Genomic DNA, 22113 nt, shown 5'->3' with positions numbered 1-22113 from the left:
TGGATCCCTTAAACATGATATTATGGGATCGAACCAGACCTTGTGCGTGCATGGAAAAAACTTTGTTGGGAGAGACAAAACCCACTCCGGCAGATTAGTCTCTAACTAATGAAACCGGGTTTATAGATCTCTATGATTACATTTGATTTATTATAAACCCCTTGTTTTTAATAAAACAACTAAATGTTAACAAATTAAGAATGAAAAAAAAAATACATATTTTCTAACTTGATTTGAAAATAGCACATGAAATATGTATATTTAAGTTTTTTCCAAAAATATTTTGCTTGCCCGATTTAACTTTTTAAGAGAAAAGTAAAGTTCGTTTGTTCTAATTTGATTGAATAAAAATATATCTGCACATGTAAATTCCAGTTCCTAAATGGCTAAATTATCCCTATGGATTCATTCATTAAACGAGGGAATTTAAACAATATCATCCATAGTGATTTAAATGGATCAAGTTTTGCAGAGTTCCTAACTTCTGAGATGACGAATGACATCAAATATGTTAACATTCAGATCTCCAATAATTTTTAGACGTTCAAAGATTGCCAATAAATCATTTTTTATCTGAAAAATGACAATTTAAACCCGCTTTAGCAACAAATCATTAGATAGCAATGAAGAACCCAATCGACACAATTTGCGATTTATTGACACATGGTTTTCTGAAAGAGTGATTCTTGTTACAGATTGTGGGAAAAAAATGACATTGTTAGGTGAGTTAAACAAAACTCAAATTCTTCAAAATCTGTAATCAAAGTCATTTCACAGCTTATTACTGAGAATTTTGAATTTTGAATAATCACTTGAATAGAAAATACACTCGATCGGAAAATAACACAATCAAATCATTCTTGCATTTGAATGATCAAAAGCAAAATGCTTTACATGACTCCCATGGGCAGAGTATTTTATTAACATGAGCATATAACAACAAAATCAGCATCAGTTTACTTGGATGCAGCTTCTTCCTTCTTCTCTGACAAGTACCTGAATAGACCAACATATCCATAGATGCAGACTTAGAAATGGAAGTAGAACCATAACTGTATGCATAAAGTTTCATGATCAAATGCTATCAAGTTTTTTAATAAAAATATTATATATGGATAATTTTCTACACTATGATGGACTCCCCAACAAAATCCTTTCCTTATCATGTTGAGGAACTTGATAACAAACATTTAAAAACTGCATCGAAATCCTTTTCTTCCAAAGAGAAACAACATTGAATAAGATATAGTTGTTTTGACTCAATCACATGCCCAGCTGCTTACCCGTTTCCCTTTGCCCAGCGGGAGAGTTGGTAAAGTTGCACAGTCTCATTTGAAGCATGACAAGCGAGCAGCAGATAGTTGCGTGGTTGAACCATCCATGCAAATCTCATGAACAGAGCCGAATATACACACATTGCTGCAGCACGAACACATGCAAGAGGGAAATTCAGCCAACATGGAAAGACCAAGCCTAGGTTCATTTTTTAGGTATTTGCTATCATATTTCCTTGGAAAAATATAATAAGTGGATATTTGTAACAACACACCACATAATTAGCTCTTCAAATGTCCTTCACATGTTAAAATTACAATTTTATTGGAAAACTCGATAGCAAAAACCTAAGGAACTCCGCTGGAGCAGTGCCCATTTCCAAATTCTTAGGAATATGGATAGTTTCAACCTGCTGTCATATTGCCAGAGATCATTTCTGGAGGTTTGTTCATGTCTGCCAGCCCCTGTGACAAAACAGCATTACAAACATGGTCATGAAGGCATGAAATGAGAACCGGTACTCTGGTATTAATAAGATAATGGCTTCCAATCTAAAAGCAAATAAATAAATGATCAATGCAGCAAAACGTACTGCAGCAACAAATCCCCAGTTGGCAATAGGTCCCCAAAAATGGGTGGTTTTTGGACCAACTGGACTGTTCAAGAATGCTCGGAAAGAGGAGGCCATGTTACAACTGATGCTCAGGCAGCACTAACTGTCAAGAAAAAATAAGTTAGATAGTTGACATAATAGCAATATGATATCACATGGCCAGCTGGTAAATGGAATGACATAATTATTTGTTGCAGACGATCAATTTTTATACTTAAAAAAAAAAAAGGCTAGAAAGCTGGGTGACAGATGGGTTGAAGCTTTTATTCTTAAAGAAGTTTAAACCTTGCCCAAAAACCAAGTAATGGGAAAGCAATGAAGTGATGAATACAATGAATATATATCACAGTGTAATTGCCTCAGCCCTTCTTATTGCTGCTTAAAGAACAGATAAGCACAATCATATCTTAACTGTCCCGCTCCCAGTATCCTAATGAGAGTTCATGCTTGTAAATTGCCCCCTTATCCTCATTAACTGTCTGACCACTGATGGCCAGAGAACTTATTTTTAGAACTTGCTAATTGTGTATTTCTATCAATTCACATTAAGACACTCTTAACCTGAAATCATGTCCATTCTCCATTATGGGGTCTCATAAAATCAGATGCAAGCGTACTATTTTTCCCTCCATGACATTGGTAATCCTTCAAAAACCAGTGTCCCAAGAAGCACATCTACTCAAAACTTCCTTTAAATCCAGTTCTAGTTTTATGACCAGGGCCAGGGGAAGCAGAGGCAACTATTTCAATTTAGTGATTCTTCTTATCCAGTTACTCAATCCGCTACCAGGAGCCGAAGTTAATAGTATCAATATATGATCAGGCATGCCTTTCATATAATGATTTTTGGTCCTTTTTTCCCTTTCAGATTAAACAAAAGAAACTGATTTGTGGGCAAACTGAACATAAACTGCTACAAACTAAGCATCATAGAAAACAACAGCCCACAGCTAGAATTCAATACAAGTGTCCCTCTGCTGCAATTAATATTCCCGTCATAAGGTACATACATTTTGGATATTAACCAACCCAGGGCCCCAAATTAAATCTAGTGGTTAAATGAAATCGAGAACACAGACAACAAGCAGCACTTTTATCCTGCCACGACGTACTTGAATTAACAAACTTACGATAAACAAAGAAGTTCAATTTTAAACTTTTGAGCTGAATTGGTTCTCGACATGCCAAATATCATCAATTTTTCCAATAAAATTGCATAGATAAAAACACAAGGCAGGTTGGATGGAGCGAGAGTTGGAAAATGGGCATAGCAGTCTTCACACGAGACACTTCGCAAAGTTTCAACATTTTTCACCTACCGATTGATAACCTAATTACGCTACATGGAACGAAGTAAAAATCATAAATTTCCGAACTTTTAAAAAACAGAAGAGCTTGGGAATATAACAAACTCATGATATTACACACACAGCAATGTCTCAGCGCTAGTCAGTCGGCTCCGGGCAGAAGGAGGCGCCAATTGAGGAGAATCAAGGGAGGAAGAAGGCGAATCTAGGGCTCAGGAAAATTTCTTCAATGCCTGAAGCGAAGGTTGCCGAACGCGACCAGACATTTAAGTAATTTACTATTCAATTTAATTTCTAATATTTGCAATTAGTGACATTATTGTTCCTAAACAATACTTTATTATCGGGTGCCCCTGGAACTAGGGAGAGTTTTTGACTTTTTTTCCACTAAAAAAGCCCTTAAAAAAACACACACACACACTGATTTGATACAAAGTTCCTGTGGCACCCCGTGTGAGCATTTCGACTTCGGACAATTTTCCTCGAACATTTCCATATTATTTTTTGTTATGTGTTTTTTTCAGAACAGATGAAAGACTGAAACTATTGATTTGCAAGTGGTAAAAACAGTCAGAAGGAAAATGCAAACCAAAGACATTATTTTCAGACCTTAAATATCCCAGTAGGGACATAAAATGAATTTACATAAAGTTTTTCCAAATTCAGAAACCTTGCTCCAAATAATAACTTAAATTTTTTACAACAATAAGGATGGGAAAATAATAACACTTTTTAAATATTTACATATTATTTTTCGCATCAACTTTTTAAAATGAAATTACTCTTAATTCAAACATGATTTTGCTAGTTCTTTCTCCTCAACCAATTCTTGAGCTGTTCTGTCCATTTTTTTTCTTGAGAACTCATCAATCTTGAGGCCTACAAATGCAATAAACAAATCTTTCAACAGGTAAAATTAAATCACTTGTGAACCAAAATGAGAAATGAGAACATTAATATAAAATTTTTTAAGAATTAAAATACTCATAAATTATGAATAATATAACTCTTTTTGGGTTATGTGCAATTTGTATATATAGATTTTATTAAAAAAAATCCAAATATTGCAATAATAAATAAAATCTTTCATCAGCTCTTAAATTATTTTTTCCTATTAATGGACATAAACAAGATTTGTAGTTTGTCAACATACTGCTTTTATAAAGAAAGAGTATTAGAATCATATGAATGCAGAGTATGAAGAAACAAAAGGCACCTTGAACTATCTTCCACTGTCCATTTTCACAGGTAACAGGGAATGAGTAAATAAGGCCAGGTTGGATGCCATAAGACCCATCAGAGTACACTCCCATTGACACCCATGTTCCCTAAAGTTTTTAAAAAAAGAAAAGAACAAATGCAAAAATTAATAAACAAAGAAGCGACAAAATGCAGAAGATTTTAAAAAATGGTTAAGAGAAGCTACCTTGGGAGTTCCAAGTACCCAATCTCGTATATGATCACAAGCAGCACTTGCTGCAGATAATGCACTTGACTGCTTCCTGGCTTTGATAATGGCTGCACCACGCTGCTGAACGATGTTGATGAACTCATTGTTCAGCCTAGTTAGCACAAATGAAGCACACTTATCATCCATGTTTGGTATTAGAATATATGAAGTCCCACATCCACTAATTGGAAGAGGAATTAAAGGTAGATATCAAAATGAATGCTCAACAACTCATTTCCCCCATTAACAATTGATTGCATCATGACAGATTCAACTATCTAAAATTATATACTACTCCGGTCCTAAATATAAGACCTATTTTATAGTGTAATTGGGCTATTTTGGCAATCCAGAGAAGTATTATCTATTTTGGCAACAAGATATATGTGAGAAGGTGATTCATCAAAACATACTATTATACAGAAAAGTAAAGGGCTTGAAACTTGGATATATACCAGTTATCATCATCCACTGCTTTCCGAACAGACTTGTTTCCACTGCTGGTGGTGACAGTAGCATGGTTGACATCTGGATATTGGGTTGAAGAGTGATTGCCCCATATGATCACATTCTTCACATCACCAACGTGAACATTTAGCCTCTCTGAGATTTGCCCTAATGCTCTATTATGATCCAGTCTGGTAAGACAAGTAACATTTTTTTCTGGTATTGAAGGAGCATGTTCCTTCAATATGAGAGCATTGGTGTTTGCTGGATTGGCAACCACTAGCACCTGTATTTAACAAGAATTGAAAAGAACTCAACCTTAAGAATAAGCAGAATGATCATTTAAACTTAAAAAGTACACTAGAAGTTACAAGCACTGGATCTGACACATTTCAAAACTAGGGGGTGTCAAAGTAATAGCTTACCTTACAGTCTTCGGCAGCATGCTGTTCCAAAGCTGAAGCTTGAGCCTTGTAAATTGATACATTTTTGGACATAACATCTTTCCTTTCCATTCCTTCTTTCCTAGGAAATCCACCCAGCATAACAGCAACGTTTACGTCCTCGCAAGCTTCAGCAACATCGGTAGTAGCAACAACACCTGTTGTATTTATATATACACATATGCACAGATCAAATTTTGTTATGTCAACAAGAAGAACAACAATATGATAACTATGTTTATATGAGGACTGAAGTTAATATGCATGCCTTTAAGAAGTGGAAAAGCAGCATCAACCAGTTCCATCTTCACCCCTTTCAAGGCCTCAGCTGCCTGTTCAATATCGAGCAGGTGAAGAATTACAGGTTGATCTGGACCAAGCATCAAACCCCTTGCAATCATAGGTGCAAGGGCATAGCCAATTTGTCCTGTTGTTGAATCAAAAGCGAAACCCACAAGTGTAACAAATCCATTTTATGAACCTTAGAAAATGAGATCATAAATCTGCCTAAAACTTTCTGTGTCTGATGCCAGAAATTTTAAATGTGAAAACTTATCAGTAAGCATCCATATTAACGTAGCTAGTAATGGAGAAATAAAAGAAATTCAAAGAAACTAAAGTTGAGCAGCATGCCTGCAGCACCAGTGACCAATACTGTGACAGGTTCCTTCTCTACTTTCAGAAGGCCACACATATATTTAATGATCTTCCAGAACAAAGAGAAACAAATTGAGACAACAAGACATTTCTGAAGAAGCTCCCAAGGCACCGCTTCCATGATCAATTTTCTTGACTTGATCCACAGCAAACATTCTACTTCTCAATCTGATATATATATACATATATATGATATCCAAGGGAAAGAATCAAGAGTTAGTCCTCATTGCAAGGCCTACAATATACCAAAACAAAGTTGATAAGAAATATTGCAGGTGCTTGAGGGTCTCCTTAACAAGGACGAAAAGTATATCCAAGTAAACTAAGAGGAAACTGGAATATATGTTTGACACAAGTTATTCGGTAAACAGGATTAAACCTTAAAGTCAGACTTATCACGACCTAATCCTTCTTATGTTTTGTTTTGACCTTTTTGTTGAAAACAAAAACATAGTTTTCTCAACTGCATAACTTACCAAAAAACGTTATTTACTCCTTTTTTTAATTTTTTTTAAAAAAAAAAAGTGTGCCTTTATGGTAGGCACTGGTATTCTGCTATTGCACGCTATCCTGTTTAAGGTACCGTATTAATCACCTAGTGAAATACTGCTTCTTTTTGTTAGATCTAACTTTATCTGTTGTTGTTTTGAATGATAATAGCTGTTACCCGGCCTCACTGCAAAGTTTAAACGCCCATCATCCAGTCCAGTCATAGAAGCATGGGGGCGTTGTTGTATGAGGCCCAATATTGGTTTTATTTTTATGGGCCCCAAACTTTTCTGTGTTAATGAACGTCCCAAAAACCAGAAAAGAATACAGTAAGAAAAGTTTTTCTGGAAATTACATTTATCTTTTAAATTAGGAAAAATGACAAAGAGGGACCATAGAATGAAATTAGCTACCACGGATCTTTCTTGTTTTCTTACAAGAAAAATATAATTCAGTTAATGCATTGGATAAAATTTGAAAGATAAGTCGTGGCATTGTTAATCCTGGTAAATAGTATAGTTTTACTATATATATTGATATATAATTTTTTTTCATAAACAATATTGCTCCGATCCTAAATCCTAAATTGTAGCATAAAATAAATCTTATATGTAAGACCGGAGGAGTATTATTATACCACAAGACCCTGAATCATATGATATATTGATGAATGTTTCTTTTCATCAAAATTCATTCTTATTCAGTTATTATCATTTCATTTTCATGGGTATGCAAATTATTCCATGAAACAGCAAGATGGATTTGTACAGTACAGATTCAATTTATATGATGGAGACATCTGAATTTACTGCTATGGCTATGCTTATGGCACAAATCTATATGTAGAGATTATAATGCAAACAATATTGTAGGGTGGCGCCTCAACCCTTGACCATAAGGACAACCTTAAGGGCACCTTATAAATGTAAATTCAAACATTAATAGGGAAAATAAACAAGAAACAGTCTTTTGTCACGCTTCAAGTTCAGCCTATTGGCTCATCTAACCTTTTTTGTCCGGGTTTTGTCAAGTCCCACCGGCACTAGCCAACTCCCAACTACATATATTATTTAATTTTTTTAAATTTTCAAATAGTCAGTTTTGTTAATAAAAATGTTGACATTAGAATTTTAAACATTAATAAAGTATTCACAAATATTATCATATTCAATTTAGTTTTTCAAAATAATAAGTCATTAATATAAAAAAATTATTGTTTAAGACGATCAATATTTAACATAAAAAAATGAGAAGAAATTTTATAAAATTAAATAAGTAACATAAAATACAAATACAATGATGCATTTCTATGAATAATAATAATAATTTTTAAAAAAAAAAGGGAAACGTAGAGCCCGAGCTAAGAAGTACACCTTCCGTTCCTTATTATAAAAGACATTTGATGCTTATGGCATGTTTCCATATATAAGAGACACTTAAAAGTTGTCTCTATTTTTTTGTATTGATTTCCTATTTTACCTCTATTTATTTTGTCTCCAACTCATATTCTCCCTCCCTCCCACTTCTCTTTCTTTTAATAATTTAATTGTTTTCTCTCATACTCTCTCTCCTTATTAATGGGGGTATTGTTGGAAAAAAATATTATACTTTTTACACATTAATTGTTTTCAACTAATTTTAATTATTTTTTTTATCAACGTAATTTGGTTATTTGTCTCTTATAATAAGGAACGGAGCGAGTACAGTATGGATGTGAATAATATTTTGCATTAAATCGTCCACGTCAGATTTGCAGAATCCCCACGTTACTTAAATGTTCTACCTCTCCACAAGCTGCTCCCCAGGTAGACAGAGTGACCCCAAAGAGAGAGAGGGGGGAAGAAGGAAACAAAGGGGTGAATCAATTGCTAGCTCCCCTTCATAAAAACATTACCTTCTGAATTTGCCAGTCTCTCTTCTGAATCTCTGCTCTTGTCCACTATCCCACTTATGGGCGAAGTATGAATGACTCCTCTGTTCTTATGGACCCATAATATAAAAACATCATATTTCTACTGTATTAATCTCTGTCTCTGCTCTTGGGTCTCTTTTGTTTTCCCCTGTTCATTGTTGTTTTCAGAACTAGGATTACTCATAATACTATGATATTCTCTCACGTCTGCTTCCAATTCCATGTATGCCTTTTCTTTTCTCCTTAATTTTTCTTTCTGCCTATATGGCGTGGGATTACTTGGTTTCTGTTTCTTTCTTTTTCCTAGTAACTCGTGCAAGAAAAATGAACTTCTCCGAGTTCATCCCTAAAAACTAAATGTTTTTGTTGCTGCTGCTAAAGGAGAAGATGGAGGAAGGAAAGAAGGAAGGAGGCAAAGAGGAAAAGAAAGAAGTGAAGGGTGAGAAGAAGGAGGAGGAAGAAGAAGCAAGCACAGAGATAGTACTCAAGGTCGACATGCATTGCGAGGCCTGTGCCAGGAAAGTTGCAAGAGCTTTGAAAGGATTTGAAGGTCATTTCTCTGTTTTAACATGTGTCTGTGTGTTTGTTACTTTGTGTGACAGTGTGACTGTGTATTCTAAGGATAATCATCGATTGATTAGATAGATCAGATCACGGATCCTTTTAGCTATAGACTGCTACTTTCTAGTTTCTTAGTGGTTTTGTTGTCAGCTGGCGGTAGTTTGCTTCTCTGTGTCTGTCACTATACAGAAAGCAGGATTGATTATAACAAAAGTGATTAAGATGTTAATTAATGGTGATTATGGGACGACAGGAGTGGAGGAGGTGAGTACAGATAGCAAGGGAAGCAAGGTGGTGGTGAAGGGGAAAGCAGCAGATCCCATGAAGGTATGTGAGAGACTGCAGAAGAAAAGTGGGAGGAAAGTGGCGCTCATTTCGCCATTGCCAAAACCTCCAGAGCAGAAGAAGAAAGAAGAAGGACAAGACAAAGAAGCGCAGCAGCCTGAGGAGAAAAAAGAGGAGGTAATGTAATAACCTGGCTTTCTTAAATTTCTTTAATTCCCTCGTTCAGGCAAAGATTCAAACACTTTGTATGCAAAAATTTTTTTTAAAAAAATTGAGTCTTGACGTTAGAGAGAGGATTGAACCACATGGGATGAACAGTGAATTCCCAGATTTAGTTTATATTGTCTTGAAGGGCATTATGTTGTGTAGCTGACATGAAAGGAACGAAACAAAGTCAGCAAAATGGTGCCCTCCCTCCCCAAATGAAAATGACAATAGCTCAAAGGCAAGGGCTTTGAGCCCACAATAATCCTCCCTTGTACTTTATGACTCATCTTTCATGGAGATTAACTTAATAATATTCAAATCACGCATATGTATTAGCCATTAGCTAGGCATTAGCAATACATCATCTTCTGATGTATATGGTCCAGAGAGGATTACCAGTAAAAGAGAAAAGGCCAAAGTGGGGAGGAGGAAGGTGAGGTAAAAAGTGAAAACAAAGGAGGAGGTGGGGTCAGTGCATTATTATAGAGTGACTCAGAATTGAAATGAGATGAGGGCATGAGGGGTCTTACCTTGGAGACTGCTCCCTCTGGCACAGTTGTTGGCATTTTGTGCCCTTATACAATGAGAGAGCACAGTGGCATGGCACGGCCCCCATTTCTCTGTGAATTGACAAATCACAGAAATGGGTCCTCTTCTTGTGTGTGTAGTGTTTGATATTTGAGAATTGAGATAGATGAGGAACTGAATGAATGAATGAATGAAAATGGACAGGCCCCACCAGCAGTGGTAACCGTACTGCTCAAAGTTGCCATGCATTGTGAAGCATGTGCTCAAGTTATTCAGAAGCGAATCCGCAAGATTCAAGGTATGTCCTCTCTGTATTTTTCTCATCCTATTCATGAACCATTTTCAACCTATTTTATTGAAAGGGTTAATATCATTTATTTTATTTTTAGATTTTTTTTTGTTCCTTAAACAAGAATCTTAATTAAAATGAAGTCATTCTCAATATGCGTGTGGGTGTGACGTTCCGTGAACATTTTAAATCAATAATAATTTTAATGCAAAACTAAGGTTTTTTAGGAGCAAATATTTTGGAATAGACGGAGTAGTTTATGGTGATGAGAAAACAAATTTAATATGTTGGTTCTTTTGATGTATAGAAACGCGTTGTTTTTAAATTTGATTTTAGTGGGAGTTGCATGTCACGAGCTATAAATGAACTAGTCTTTTTAATTTTTCATGCACTTAAGTTATGGCGCTAATCCCGTTCTTTTCAAAGCAAAGGAGCTTTTTGAGGTTGTTTTAAATCCCTTCTTTTCACCAACCAAAAACAAAACAAAAAGAACATTATTATGGTCGTATTGACTTTAACAGGATCTCGAGGATTATGTTAATGCTCATTGTCTTTTACCTTTCATAGCTATAAGCCCTTTATTCAATGTTTGCAAGATAAGGTCGTTAACAAACCAAAATGGTGGCCCAAAAAACAAGGTGAAAAGAATGAACGATTCCGAAAAAATGATGGGCTTGGCCCAAGGCCCGGTCTGATTTTTAAAAATATATATATTATGTTTGAAAATTTTTATTATGTAAATCTATATCAAATTATAATTTATTCGTTAGAAAATTAAATTTTCTATATTAGTCTAAATAATTTTGTAAAAGAGAAATGGAGTGGTTCAACCTTGGAAATTTTTCCTGACACCATCTAAACTCAATCAAATATATATTTCAAGTCCCATGTCCACCGGCAATACTCTTTAGGGAAATTGACAAAACAGAAATTAACCTTTTTTTTTATTATTATCTTTGGCTTATTTATTTGAATAAGGAGTAGATAATTGAAATGGTGAAAAAAGGCTGAAGGTTTGAATGCTGACAGAACTATTATAACTTAGGGCTAGTTTTTTGACTCAACACTATATAGAAAATTTGATTAACACGAGTGCTACTTGGTAGTAGAATAAATAAGACTAGCACACAAAAGTATGGCGTTTTAATGTTTTATAAATCCAAGTCACAACGGCTACTAAAAATTGAATCGCCCCTAAAATTGGTTAACCAAATTATGAAACCTATATTATGGTTTGAATGAGTAGAGGAAAGAATTGTGCATGCAGGAGTAGAATCAGTGGAAACAGACTTGGGAAATGATAGAGTGGTGGTGAAAGGGGTGATTGAACCTAGCAAGCTAGTTGAATATGTGTACAAGAGAACGGGAAAGCAAGCTTCCATAGTGAAGGAAGAGGAAAAGAAGGAGGAAGACAAGAAGGAGGAAGAGAAGAAAGAAGAAGAAGAAGATAAGAAGAAAGAAGAAGACGACAATGATCAAACTGATATCATCAAGAAGATGGAATACTGGCCTTCCAAATACTTCACTGACTATGCTTATGCTCCTCAGATGTTCAGTGATGAGAACCCCAACGCTTGCTCCCTTATGTGAAACACTCGCTTTTCCTCTTTCACTTTACCTTGTATATTTATTAGATGGAGGCTCATCAACTCGAACAATTTTCTGCACCGTTGCTGCATAATGTTTCTCAGTGTTTGTAGGGTTTATGCTTCTCCTGGCCTCGTTAACTACTGCCAAAGCCCAAAACTTCAAGCGCCCAATGATTGTTGTCAAATTCTGCACCAGATTTGTGTTTAGATATGAAACTCGTTCACTTGTTATGGTATTATTGCAGAATCTGATAGCGAACGATCATGGAGTTGTACTTGACTTCTCTCCTTATAGATGTACTCTGAAAAGGGTGGATTGAATGACTTATGTCTGTTTGAGGGTACATTTGTACTGCTGAATTTTGTCCTTACAGTGCTTGTAATTATCATGTTGCAAGGATGAATCTAGATTGAGAAAAATGTGTGTGTAAAACACAATCAGAATCTGAATGTGAGATTTTGAATCAAGATGTGATGTTATATTCACTTATGCAAAATCAGACTCATGAACAGACTGATTCACCCAGATAAATGGAAGTCCAGTGAGGCAATTATGATTGAGAAAGATGTAATTTCAAACAACGGATTGTCCTTCCATCTTAGAAAGATTCAAACTTCACATGATGTTAGGCTGATAAGTCTATGAAACCAATGTAAACATTAGAGTTAGTGCGTTAAAACCTATTTTTACGGTTTTAACTTTTTATTGATCCTCAGGAGCAACCTGGGCCTAAAGAATGAATAGGAAAGTTTTCCTTTTAAGTATACCAATGTAACTCAGATGTTGAGAAGAAGAATTTTTAGCAATAATGAATCATCACTAGAGAAATTTGATGGAAACCACTTGGCATAGGTCCAAAATATTCTGAGGGAAAAGGGATTGTATATATGCCAATGACTGGATAAGATAATGACCTGAGATCATAATTGATCTGAAAGCACTACACAGAGCCTGCAATTTGGCCATGGATTTACCGAATGGTGGAATTTTGAAGAATATTTTGAGGTTGCTGATTGTGGCTTCTAATTGAAATTTCATAGTCAGAACCTTCGCTTTCTGTTTTCCTGAGCTTCAAAATGGTCTCAGAAAATTAGATTCTTTGGTCCATAACTCCTCAGTGATTGTGCTGAACACACATTAGCTGACCTACACACCAGGCTGAGAATCCATGAAAGATGAGCCTATGCCAATGTGAGCCAGCAACTTGCGAGGCTGCTCATAATCAACCAGAAAGAACCATATAAAGGGGAACAATCGAGTCCCCACTCTCCAGAACTAACTTTTTGTTGTTCAGGACAGTTCTAATGTTTAAGATCTTTTTACATAACACTGTAATTTTCTTTGAAGTTGCAAAAGGAAAAAGTTATAAAAAGAAACAACAAGTACAGCGAATAGATTATGCTCAGCCCAGAGTCATCAGGTCCCATTTCAGATGATTATGCCAAACTTCAGAACACAAAGTGCAGCACCATTTGTAGTGGGTATTGCAGTACAAGGAAGCCTGTGGGTTTGGGGAATCTGCCAAACCCATTATTGCAGTACAATCATGGGTTTGGTTTGTGTGTCTTTGGGTGTGTGTGCGTGCGTGCGCGCATACACACACACACACACATATATATATGGACCACAGATTAAAAGGTGGAATTTCTGAAGAATTGTGCCTAACACAGACAAACTTAAGAGAGGAAAAGGGTTGATGGAGACTTATTTGGTCTGGTCTAATGGAGTTGTGGTACCAGGAAATTCCATGGCTGAAAACTCAAGATGCAGAAGGCACACTCTGGATCTCAACTTCTCAGTGTGCTTTCTCTTCTGTTCCAACTTCAACAATTGGATTCAAATCATTCTGAGATTCCCAGAATGGTATGAATTTTAGTTCATTCCGGACTCAATCTTAACAATATATCACCCACTTTGCAGAAACACTTTGATCCATTGAAAAAGTCTAGCCTTTACCTTTTATTGGTTTGTCCTCTATTGCATCATCAGACAATTCATGAGCTCTTTTTTGTATGAGAATGCCAAACTGGCAAACTCAAAAATTAGTTTAAAGTAAAATGAAACTTTAAACTCGACCTGTAAATTGTTGCAGTCAAAACATCAATCATGAAACCAGACACCAAAAAATTAGTCTAGGACCCCACAAAATGTATATCAAGGAACAGACTTTGAAGTAGCCCTTCCCACATTCGTCCATTTGAATTCCATCCGTTGAAGGTGTTGATGTAATCCTTTTGTTTTTTTTATGACTAAAATTTCGAAGAAAAAACCTCTGAAAGAATAAGGACATAGAAATAGGATAGACACTCATAATTAGACTTGGACATTAATTTAGCAACTTTTCAAGTGGTGCTCTACTTCAAGATGTGGATGCCCTTACTTTCCATGATCCATTTTAGATTTTATCGCACTTTTCCTAAAATAAAGATCATACCAGACAATGGAATAGAATGAAAAAGTCATTAACTTTTTAAGAAAATCATAAATAAATATTTTTGTAATCCTGACAAAAAAAAGAGGGAAATATATAGTTATTCACATTATTGAAATATATTAGATAACCATCCACACAAAAAAGATAAAAATATTAATAACTCATTATCCTCCACAAAGAGTTCGAACTCAAAATCTCACTTTTAAGAAAAGCCTTAAAGTGTTTGGTGTTGTTTAAGTTGCAAAGTCCGGACAAAAAAATAAAATAAAATTATATGGGATATGGAAAAAAAAAAACACCTTTGCAAGAGAGAGCTCAACAATGCTTGATTTTAACAAAGTCAAATTGTCAAATATAAGAAAATCTGAAATAAAGTTTAATTCATTAAAATGACAAAATCACAACCATCATTGTTTTGCTTGTCATTTTGTGATTCTCTCTTTATTATTGGGCCAAAATTCTCCATTATTCTCTCTCCTTTGTCTTTATTTATTCTCTTGGGGTATATTGACAACCCAGGTGGTGAAACTCTTCTGACCCAACAACATCATTAACAAACTCAATATACTTTTTTACCGTGCTCACAATATTTTATTTAATTGTTATATGCCTGGACCACAACTTAAATATATTGCTTTACCGATAAACGGACCATAAAAAATGCTAATATTTTGTCAACAATCATTAAAAAAACCAAAATATTAAATATGATTATTACTAGTATATATAATGGCGTGACCTATAGGGTTCCCTCTATGCAAATTGCAAAACGAACAAGGAACTAAGTGAAAGGAATTTATAGTGTGGGACCATTGCAAGCTTCATTTTCAAGCTTAGGCATGTTGCTTGGGTATTGCAAACATGGACAATTTAAAAAAACAAAAAAAAAATCAAGCATATCAACTGAAAAAAAAGCTAAATTTTTTTTTTACCGATATCTCGTGTTTAAATTTTTTAATATAAAAATTATGCTGAGAAAATTATCATTTACTTGAGATCCTATAATTCTCAAATATAAATTAATTGATAATATAGCAGACTATATTGTTGCCAAAAAAACTATCGTTGTTAATAATGTGGAAAATTGAGTGAAGAGAAGGAGACCCGTGAGCAAGGGCTTGGGACCCACGAAGAGGCGTTTGGTTTGGCGTGCAAGATAAGTTGTGGTAGGCTTTCAAGTTATTAGGACTCTTCGTGTGAACATTTAGAAAATTTTTATTAAATTATTGAGCCAAACTTTTTTTTGGACGCGAAGCACCTCCTTGAGTTAAGAAATTTCAAATTCGACCCCTCATAAATACCATTTTTTATTCTAATTATAAGATTTTATTTATAATTTATAAATAAAATCTCATAAATAGGACCGGGATAATATTATGAGTGTATGAATTCTTCGTTTTAGATGATGAGATGGTCAAAAAGAAAATTGCTCCTTCTATAAGAATATTTTTTGAGAAATGACATGTTCGTATTTATATAAAAGATCACTAATAATCTGTTTAAAATTTTAAATATTTTCTATGCTTATCCTTATTAATTATTATTCCTCAGGTCTTAAATATAAGACTAATTATGTAGTACAAATTGCATTATAAAATAAATTTTATATTTAGAATCAGAGGAGTATTCAGTCTCACTACATATTGTCTGCAACTAATTTTAATCAACTTTTGTCTGCATAATTCGGTTATTTATATGTTATAAAAAGTATTTGAATGATGATTTCCATGAAACCAATCTACCCAAAATTGATTGATAGCATTCGAACAAATAAATGCTAAGACATGAATATCAGCTTTTCATCGTCCCCCCCCCCCCCAAAAAAAAAATCAAATTTTAATGAACTAATTGCTACTATTTTTTAAAAAAACCAGAATTACTACTTGTTAAATACATTGTAATAATAATTTCAGTTAGGGATTAGTAAGTTCGCAAAAAGAACCTATTTATTTATACTTGTATTGTCTATAAAAACAAAGTGCTGTGTTATTTTCATTATCACTTATTATGTGGCACTATCATAAAATATCATTGAGATCAATTATATAACTCAATTATGTTATATGAAATATATATGATATATAATACATAAACAAAACATTGTTATATGATCAAGTAGAATAAAGATTCATGCTTGTTCCTATCCATATTAGATAAGACCAAATTTCCAGCGAGACTAGCTGGGAGACAATATATATATATATATATATATATATATATATATAACAATCCCAATCTATCACGTTGTGCAGTAGTGTTCCATATTTGTCTTCTAATAACCATTATTTCTTTTATTTATTTTTTGAAATCAGTCTTCTTATCATCATTTTAATTTGTTCATTTTAGGAAACATCATTTGTTTTTCTTCTTACGTGCGTTAGCAACCATAAACAGATCCAAAACGAGATTCATATCGCTCACATCATCTTATTCTACTCGCACTTGAATATATATTCGAAGTATCCACAAATGGAAGAAGATTCAAACTTTATTTCAAATCCTTGAATAAACATATATATATATATTTATATAATATGTATCCGTGTTAATTAAGTGCTTTATTCAACCAAGTTGTCTTGGGAATTTATAGTCTTTTTTGGCCTCTAATCACGAAAAGTTAAACGCATAGGCTGTCTTTAATTACATCAAGAATATATGAACAAATTAAAAGGGCATTGGCATACTAATCTACCCAATTAACTGTGAGTAAACAGAGCAAAAAGGTAATAAAAAAAAAGTTGTCATAGTCATAGAGTCATTAGTGTTGTTATGCTGAGACCTATTAGTTTTGTTAATGGAGCATATTAAGATACCACCTCGCCATCTTGCGCTTTGTTAATTATGATATCATATATTCGCCATATTGTCAATTATTAATTAATAACAAAATAGTCAAATTTAACTTCATGATTAGATAGATTCCATGAATGGCATGTAATTTGAATGAATTACTTGTTCCCATCACTAATTATTACTTCTCTGGTTATTAATGTAAAAGTTATTTAACTAATTTTGATACATTAAGAAAGTTAAATAAGTTACTTCGTTCTAATATACGTGACTTACTCCCTAAAATACTCTTTTATAATATTAGATTATATATTAATTTATAAGTTATATAGATTAGCTGCTTAGAGAAAAAATAATAAATATAAGATAAAAAGAATTAAGGTTTTGCGTATTCATGATCGCCGCCACCAATTCCCTAACTAACTCCTACCTTTAAAATTGGAGGAGTACATGACTTTTATAGGCAACACTTAGCTTGTACCTTATGAATAGTTATAGGGTTTAATGAATGTGACTTATCTTGAAATGTATGTTCTATTAGTTCTTGTTAGATTTTTGAAATTCTTATTTTATGTGTATTTACGATTTATCCCATCACTAAGTCTGATAATGAGATCTACATGAGTCGATCAGTATTCAAAAAACATTCCAGATTGTTATAAGTTTGATGTTTTATACTAAAATTGATACATTTTAAACCAAGAACTTTTTAAACTAACTTAAGCGATAAATAGAGTCTATTCTAAGAGGAATATTATGTTGATCAAGCATTTCAAAAATTAGTACAATTTGAAGTCTTTAAATGTTAGTCAATATGAAATATATATATTGTATAATGATTAATTAGAACCATTTAATTGATGCAATATTATCTTTATCTTAATGCATTATTACAACATATATATAGTACATATATGTTTGATACTGAAAGCATGATCAACGTAAGGCAATAACCAATATTCAGATTTCATATTGTCTGCAAAAAGCTGCTTTTGATGTCATGTTATCCTAGAGAAGAACAAAGAATGCACAAAGTTTGGAGATTAGAGCACAGATTAAGAATCGCGTTCTTTTATTGAACAAAGATTCTAAATTTATTAAGAATTTCACCTATGAGATTCAGATTCCAACAACGAAATCCAGATGCTTTCAACTTTTCATTACTCTTAATGCCAAAACATCACTTCATATGATATCATGTAGGATCGAATGATTTGAAACAAGTTGAGTGCTCAATGATGCATTTCTCATAGTGTTTGAATAATTTCACTTTGAGTTCTTCTCTTAGCAATAATACATTTATGCAAAATTCACTTTCAGTGTTGCTTCATGATTCATATATTATTATATTGTCACTTTGAAATATCATTCCAATCTTTATATTTAGTGATCCATTCTTTTTAAAGAATCACTTTTGAGTTTTTCCCCCCCTAATTAGTGATTCATTCCTTTAATTTGAGGACTGTTTCAATTTTTCTGTGCTTAGTGATTCCTACATCAAAAATCACTCCAACTTCATATTGTTTGCTCCTTTTAATTAGGCATCTCTGGTTGGTCCGTCTATTATTGTTTTTGAAGCATCTTTCATTTTTTTCCCACGCCTGAGTCACTTCTTGTTTTCTCCTACAATATCACTTCCCAATTCAATTGGATCGATTCTTGAAAGCTTATCAACGAGGTGTTCTCAATTCCACAGAACGTTTTTGTCGCTCTCTATTTCTTCCTAAATCTGTGCTTCAGAGATAGCTATATATCCACATATATATATATAGATAAGAAATGTATGAATTTTCGAAAAGAGAGGAGCCGTGGTTGTCCCCGCAGACCGTCCATATCTCATGAGTGAATAAAAGTTGGATCTACGTTAAATCTCACCTATATGATTGCCCCATTTATCCTCGTGAGGACAAATTTGGTTTCAAACTCCAATTCGAACAGGATAATATGCCATGCTAATGTGTATTGGATGATCCATATCTCAGGGTGATCAGGCAATACTGAGCACATTGAGCTATCTATGTGACTGAGAATCATCACAATCCCGGCATAACAACGCAGTTATCAGGGGCATGCTTGAGTGTCAAAAGTTTGATACCTATAGCTAATCACTCACAAATAAACATACAAACACATAAATAAACAAGCAGTGCCTTTAGTCCTTGCTATAAAACCGAATAACATGTGAAAACTCTTATTGTTCCTTTTGCTGAAGCTTGGTTAATTGGACCCATCACGCTCATATTTTTCCCGGCTTGTAATTTATCGTAAAATTTGGGGAGGCAACCCAAAAGTAACTTTTTTGTTGTCTATACTCTATACAAAATATGCATATAAAATTGTAGGTAAAATACTTGATCCCGCCCTTGCTTATAGTATCCATTATAAATATAAATAGTGCGACTTTCTAATTTTTTTGGCGTAATTTATTGCTATTAATAACAAGTGATGTGAATAGTATGGCCTCTATTATACATAACATATCTCTTTCTATTTGAAGAACCAGAGTGGTACTTATATAAATATATATATATATACACACACACACACATATGTTTCTAGCAGTATTTCTCTACAAGTGACACTTGTAAATAAGAATAATAAGAGTGATGGGTGTATATGCACTGGAGTTGGGTTATTCTACTTTTAATCCTTTATTTTTACATAAGGTTTTATTTTGGTCCCATAACTTTAAAAAATAAACTTTTTTTTGGAACAACTTATAAATAGCTTATAAGCTGCTTTTCAATAGTAATTTATGGAATACGAGATAAGTATGTGAAAGGAGTTTTATCTCGACTTACATGAAACATGCCTATAGGAGATTTTCACTGCTCTGCCAAACGGGATTATTAGTCCTCTAACCCTATAACCATGAACAAAAATGATAATATTGAGCCCTTCAATGTTGATAAAATATTACCAAATGTTAACATATTAAGTTTAATTTTAAAATAATAATGATTGTTATAAAAAATTATCATTTAAACTAATAATTTTAGGGTTAAAGGACTAAAAGTATATTTTTTAAAGTTAAGAGACTAAATTGAAACTTTACATAAAGTTAAAGAACCAAATGTATACTTTAGCCACATAAGAATTAAGATAGTTAATTTACAGATATTAAAAAAATTATTTAAATTAGATATTTGTAATAAGTAAGTGTTGTATTTCTCAAAATACCTTTGCTAATTATGTGTACTAGAATAACCAATAAATAAAATTTTTTTAACACATGCAATCATTATAAGAATTAATTAATAGAAAAATAGATAAATGTTAAAAACAAAATAAATTAAAATCATATATTTATAATTAAACTGAATTTTTATTTAATTAGCTCTTATATTAAATACGGATTTGATATTTTAGTTTCGGGGCATTTGGGACAATATAGTGCTTTTGACAGGGGAATCTGTATTTTGGTGCGGTACTGTTGAGGTAATGAGATTGTTGAGCGGCCATAGAAATAGGACACGTGTAGGGTAACCAAGAGATTGTGATAATGCACCTTCTTATCTCTCCCTCTCTCTCTCTCTCTCTCTCTCTAATGTATTTATGTTCTTAAGTTGACTTTCAGGTCCTGCAGTGGGGCCCCCACTTGACCCAATGGATGATCGGTTTTCATTAAGTCGCCAGTCGCTCCTCGCTTTTCCCATTTGACTACTCAGTTCCTCGCTGGATTTAGCTCGCTTTAAATTTGGATATAAAATTATAAATTATTTATATAAATAGCATAATCATTTGAGAGGGAAAATGGTGCCGATAATCCTTATTCACTCCCATTGTCGCTTGTTTTTTCCACAGCAACATAATAAAAATAATAATAATATACATAAATTCAGATTATATAGTCTTTCTTTTCGCCAACACAGTATATATAATCTTTAACGATTGTAGAATACCAAACATCAAAGAAATTACTACAGAATATGATTCGTTTAAAAGTTATAGGTATTCAAATGCATAATGATATTATTTAATTTAAAACGTTTGTTCTACATTTTTTTTTGGTAAAGATATACTTTATACTAAAAATAAAAAATAAAAAAAAGAAGTAGATGTTGAAACTTGAAAGAATATTACGGTCATTTATTTTACTTCTTTCTTTCGTTATATATTGTCATTGCATTATTTTTAAAAGAATGTTTCATTGAACAAAAAATATGGCCCATACAAATGTTGTGATTTTTATACATTATACCTTTTTTTATACACAAAATACTTATATTTGTTATACAGTTAATATGGGGCACATTAAGCAATCCCTACTACAGCACAGTACTGCCAATACAATGACTTTATTAGTGGGTAATAATTAAGTAAATTTTTTACTGCTGCTAGTATGAGAATTTCGCTAGTGGGTAATTTACAATTAATTTTATAAGTATTGTTTGAACTTCAAGAAGGCACATCCTTGTTTGAATGAATCCGAAATAGAGCCGGGAATCAGGGCCGGCCCTTCAGGGTTGGCGGGCTTAAAAGGGCCGGCTCTCCAGGGCTGAAATTTTAAAAATACCCCAATTTGCTAGGCCCGGCCCTTAAACTACAGGGTCAGGGCCGGCCCGCGGGCTTTTGGCCCGTTTAAGAAAAAATACTACTCCTCCGGTCCTTAATATAAGATCCATTTAACTAATTTGATTAGATTAAGGAAGTTAGATAAGTTAGTTAATTATAAGAAAAGTGACACATTTTTCCTAAAACACCATAATCATCTTTCTTAATACCCCATCTACCTCTTCTATTTGATTATAGTTGAGGAAGTATCCATAGGGGTAATTTAGAGAAAATTGAAAAATATGAGAAATGGGTCTTATATTTAAGAACAAAACCAACTCA

The 22113-nt window shown here is 33.5% G+C and overlaps 3 protein-coding genes across 5 annotated transcripts; 1 reads left to right on the top strand and 2 right to left on the bottom strand.

Moving 5' to 3' along the window:
• Positions 1 to 723: 723 nt before the first annotated feature.
• Positions 724 to 3467, bottom strand: LOC114714394 (mitochondrial pyruvate carrier 1). Of its 2 annotated transcripts, none has more exons than XM_028899134.1 (5): positions 3305 to 3467; positions 1868 to 1991; positions 1685 to 1739; positions 1284 to 1419; positions 724 to 996 (listed from the first exon to the last, which is right to left on the bottom strand). In XM_028899134.1, the coding sequence occupies exons 2-5, from the start codon at positions 1961 to 1963 to the stop codon at positions 957 to 959; spliced, it is 327 nt and encodes a 108-aa protein (XP_028754967.1). In that variant the 5' UTR covers positions 1964 to 1991; positions 3305 to 3467; the 3' UTR covers positions 724 to 956. The 2 variants fall into 2 exon arrangements, with proteins under 2 accessions (XP_028754967.1, XP_028754968.1); XM_028899135.1 differs by having other exon boundaries at positions 3317 to 3467.
• A 310-nt stretch (positions 3468 to 3777) lies between these two features.
• LOC114714405 (malate dehydrogenase, cytoplasmic) lies at positions 3778 to 6313 on the bottom strand. Its single transcript, XM_028899144.1, has 7 exons — positions 6169 to 6313; positions 5804 to 5962; positions 5518 to 5693; positions 5101 to 5378; positions 4622 to 4757; positions 4412 to 4523; positions 3778 to 4074 (listed from the first exon to the last, which is right to left on the bottom strand). Exons 1-7 carry the CDS (start codon positions 6311 to 6313, stop codon positions 3980 to 3982), a joined length of 1101 nt encoding a protein of 366 aa, XP_028754977.1. The 3' UTR covers positions 3778 to 3979.
• A 2196-nt stretch (positions 6314 to 8509) lies between these two features.
• LOC114714380 (heavy metal-associated isoprenylated plant protein 7) lies at positions 8510 to 12485 on the top strand. Of its 2 annotated transcripts, none has more exons than XM_028899117.1 (5): positions 8510 to 8640; positions 8975 to 9143; positions 9408 to 9616; positions 10379 to 10472; positions 11731 to 12485. In XM_028899117.1, exons 1-5 carry the CDS (start codon positions 8632 to 8634, stop codon positions 12051 to 12053), a joined length of 804 nt encoding a protein of 267 aa, XP_028754950.1. In that variant the 5' UTR covers positions 8510 to 8631; the 3' UTR covers positions 12054 to 12485. The 2 variants fall into 2 exon arrangements, with proteins under 2 accessions (XP_028754950.1, XP_028754949.1); XM_028899116.1 differs by lacking the exon at positions 8510 to 8640 and adding an exon at positions 8693 to 8816.
• Positions 12486 to 22113: the final 9628 nt, after the last annotated feature.

Source organism: Neltuma alba, unplaced genomic scaffold (assembly GCF_004799145.2).
Source record: "Neltuma alba isolate B1F8T4 unplaced genomic scaffold, ASM479914v2 tig00011501_pilon, whole genome shotgun sequence".
Lineage (NCBI taxonomy): Eukaryota > Viridiplantae > Streptophyta > Magnoliopsida > Fabales > Fabaceae > Neltuma > Neltuma alba.
This window is presented reverse-complemented; position numbering and strand designations above follow the sequence as displayed.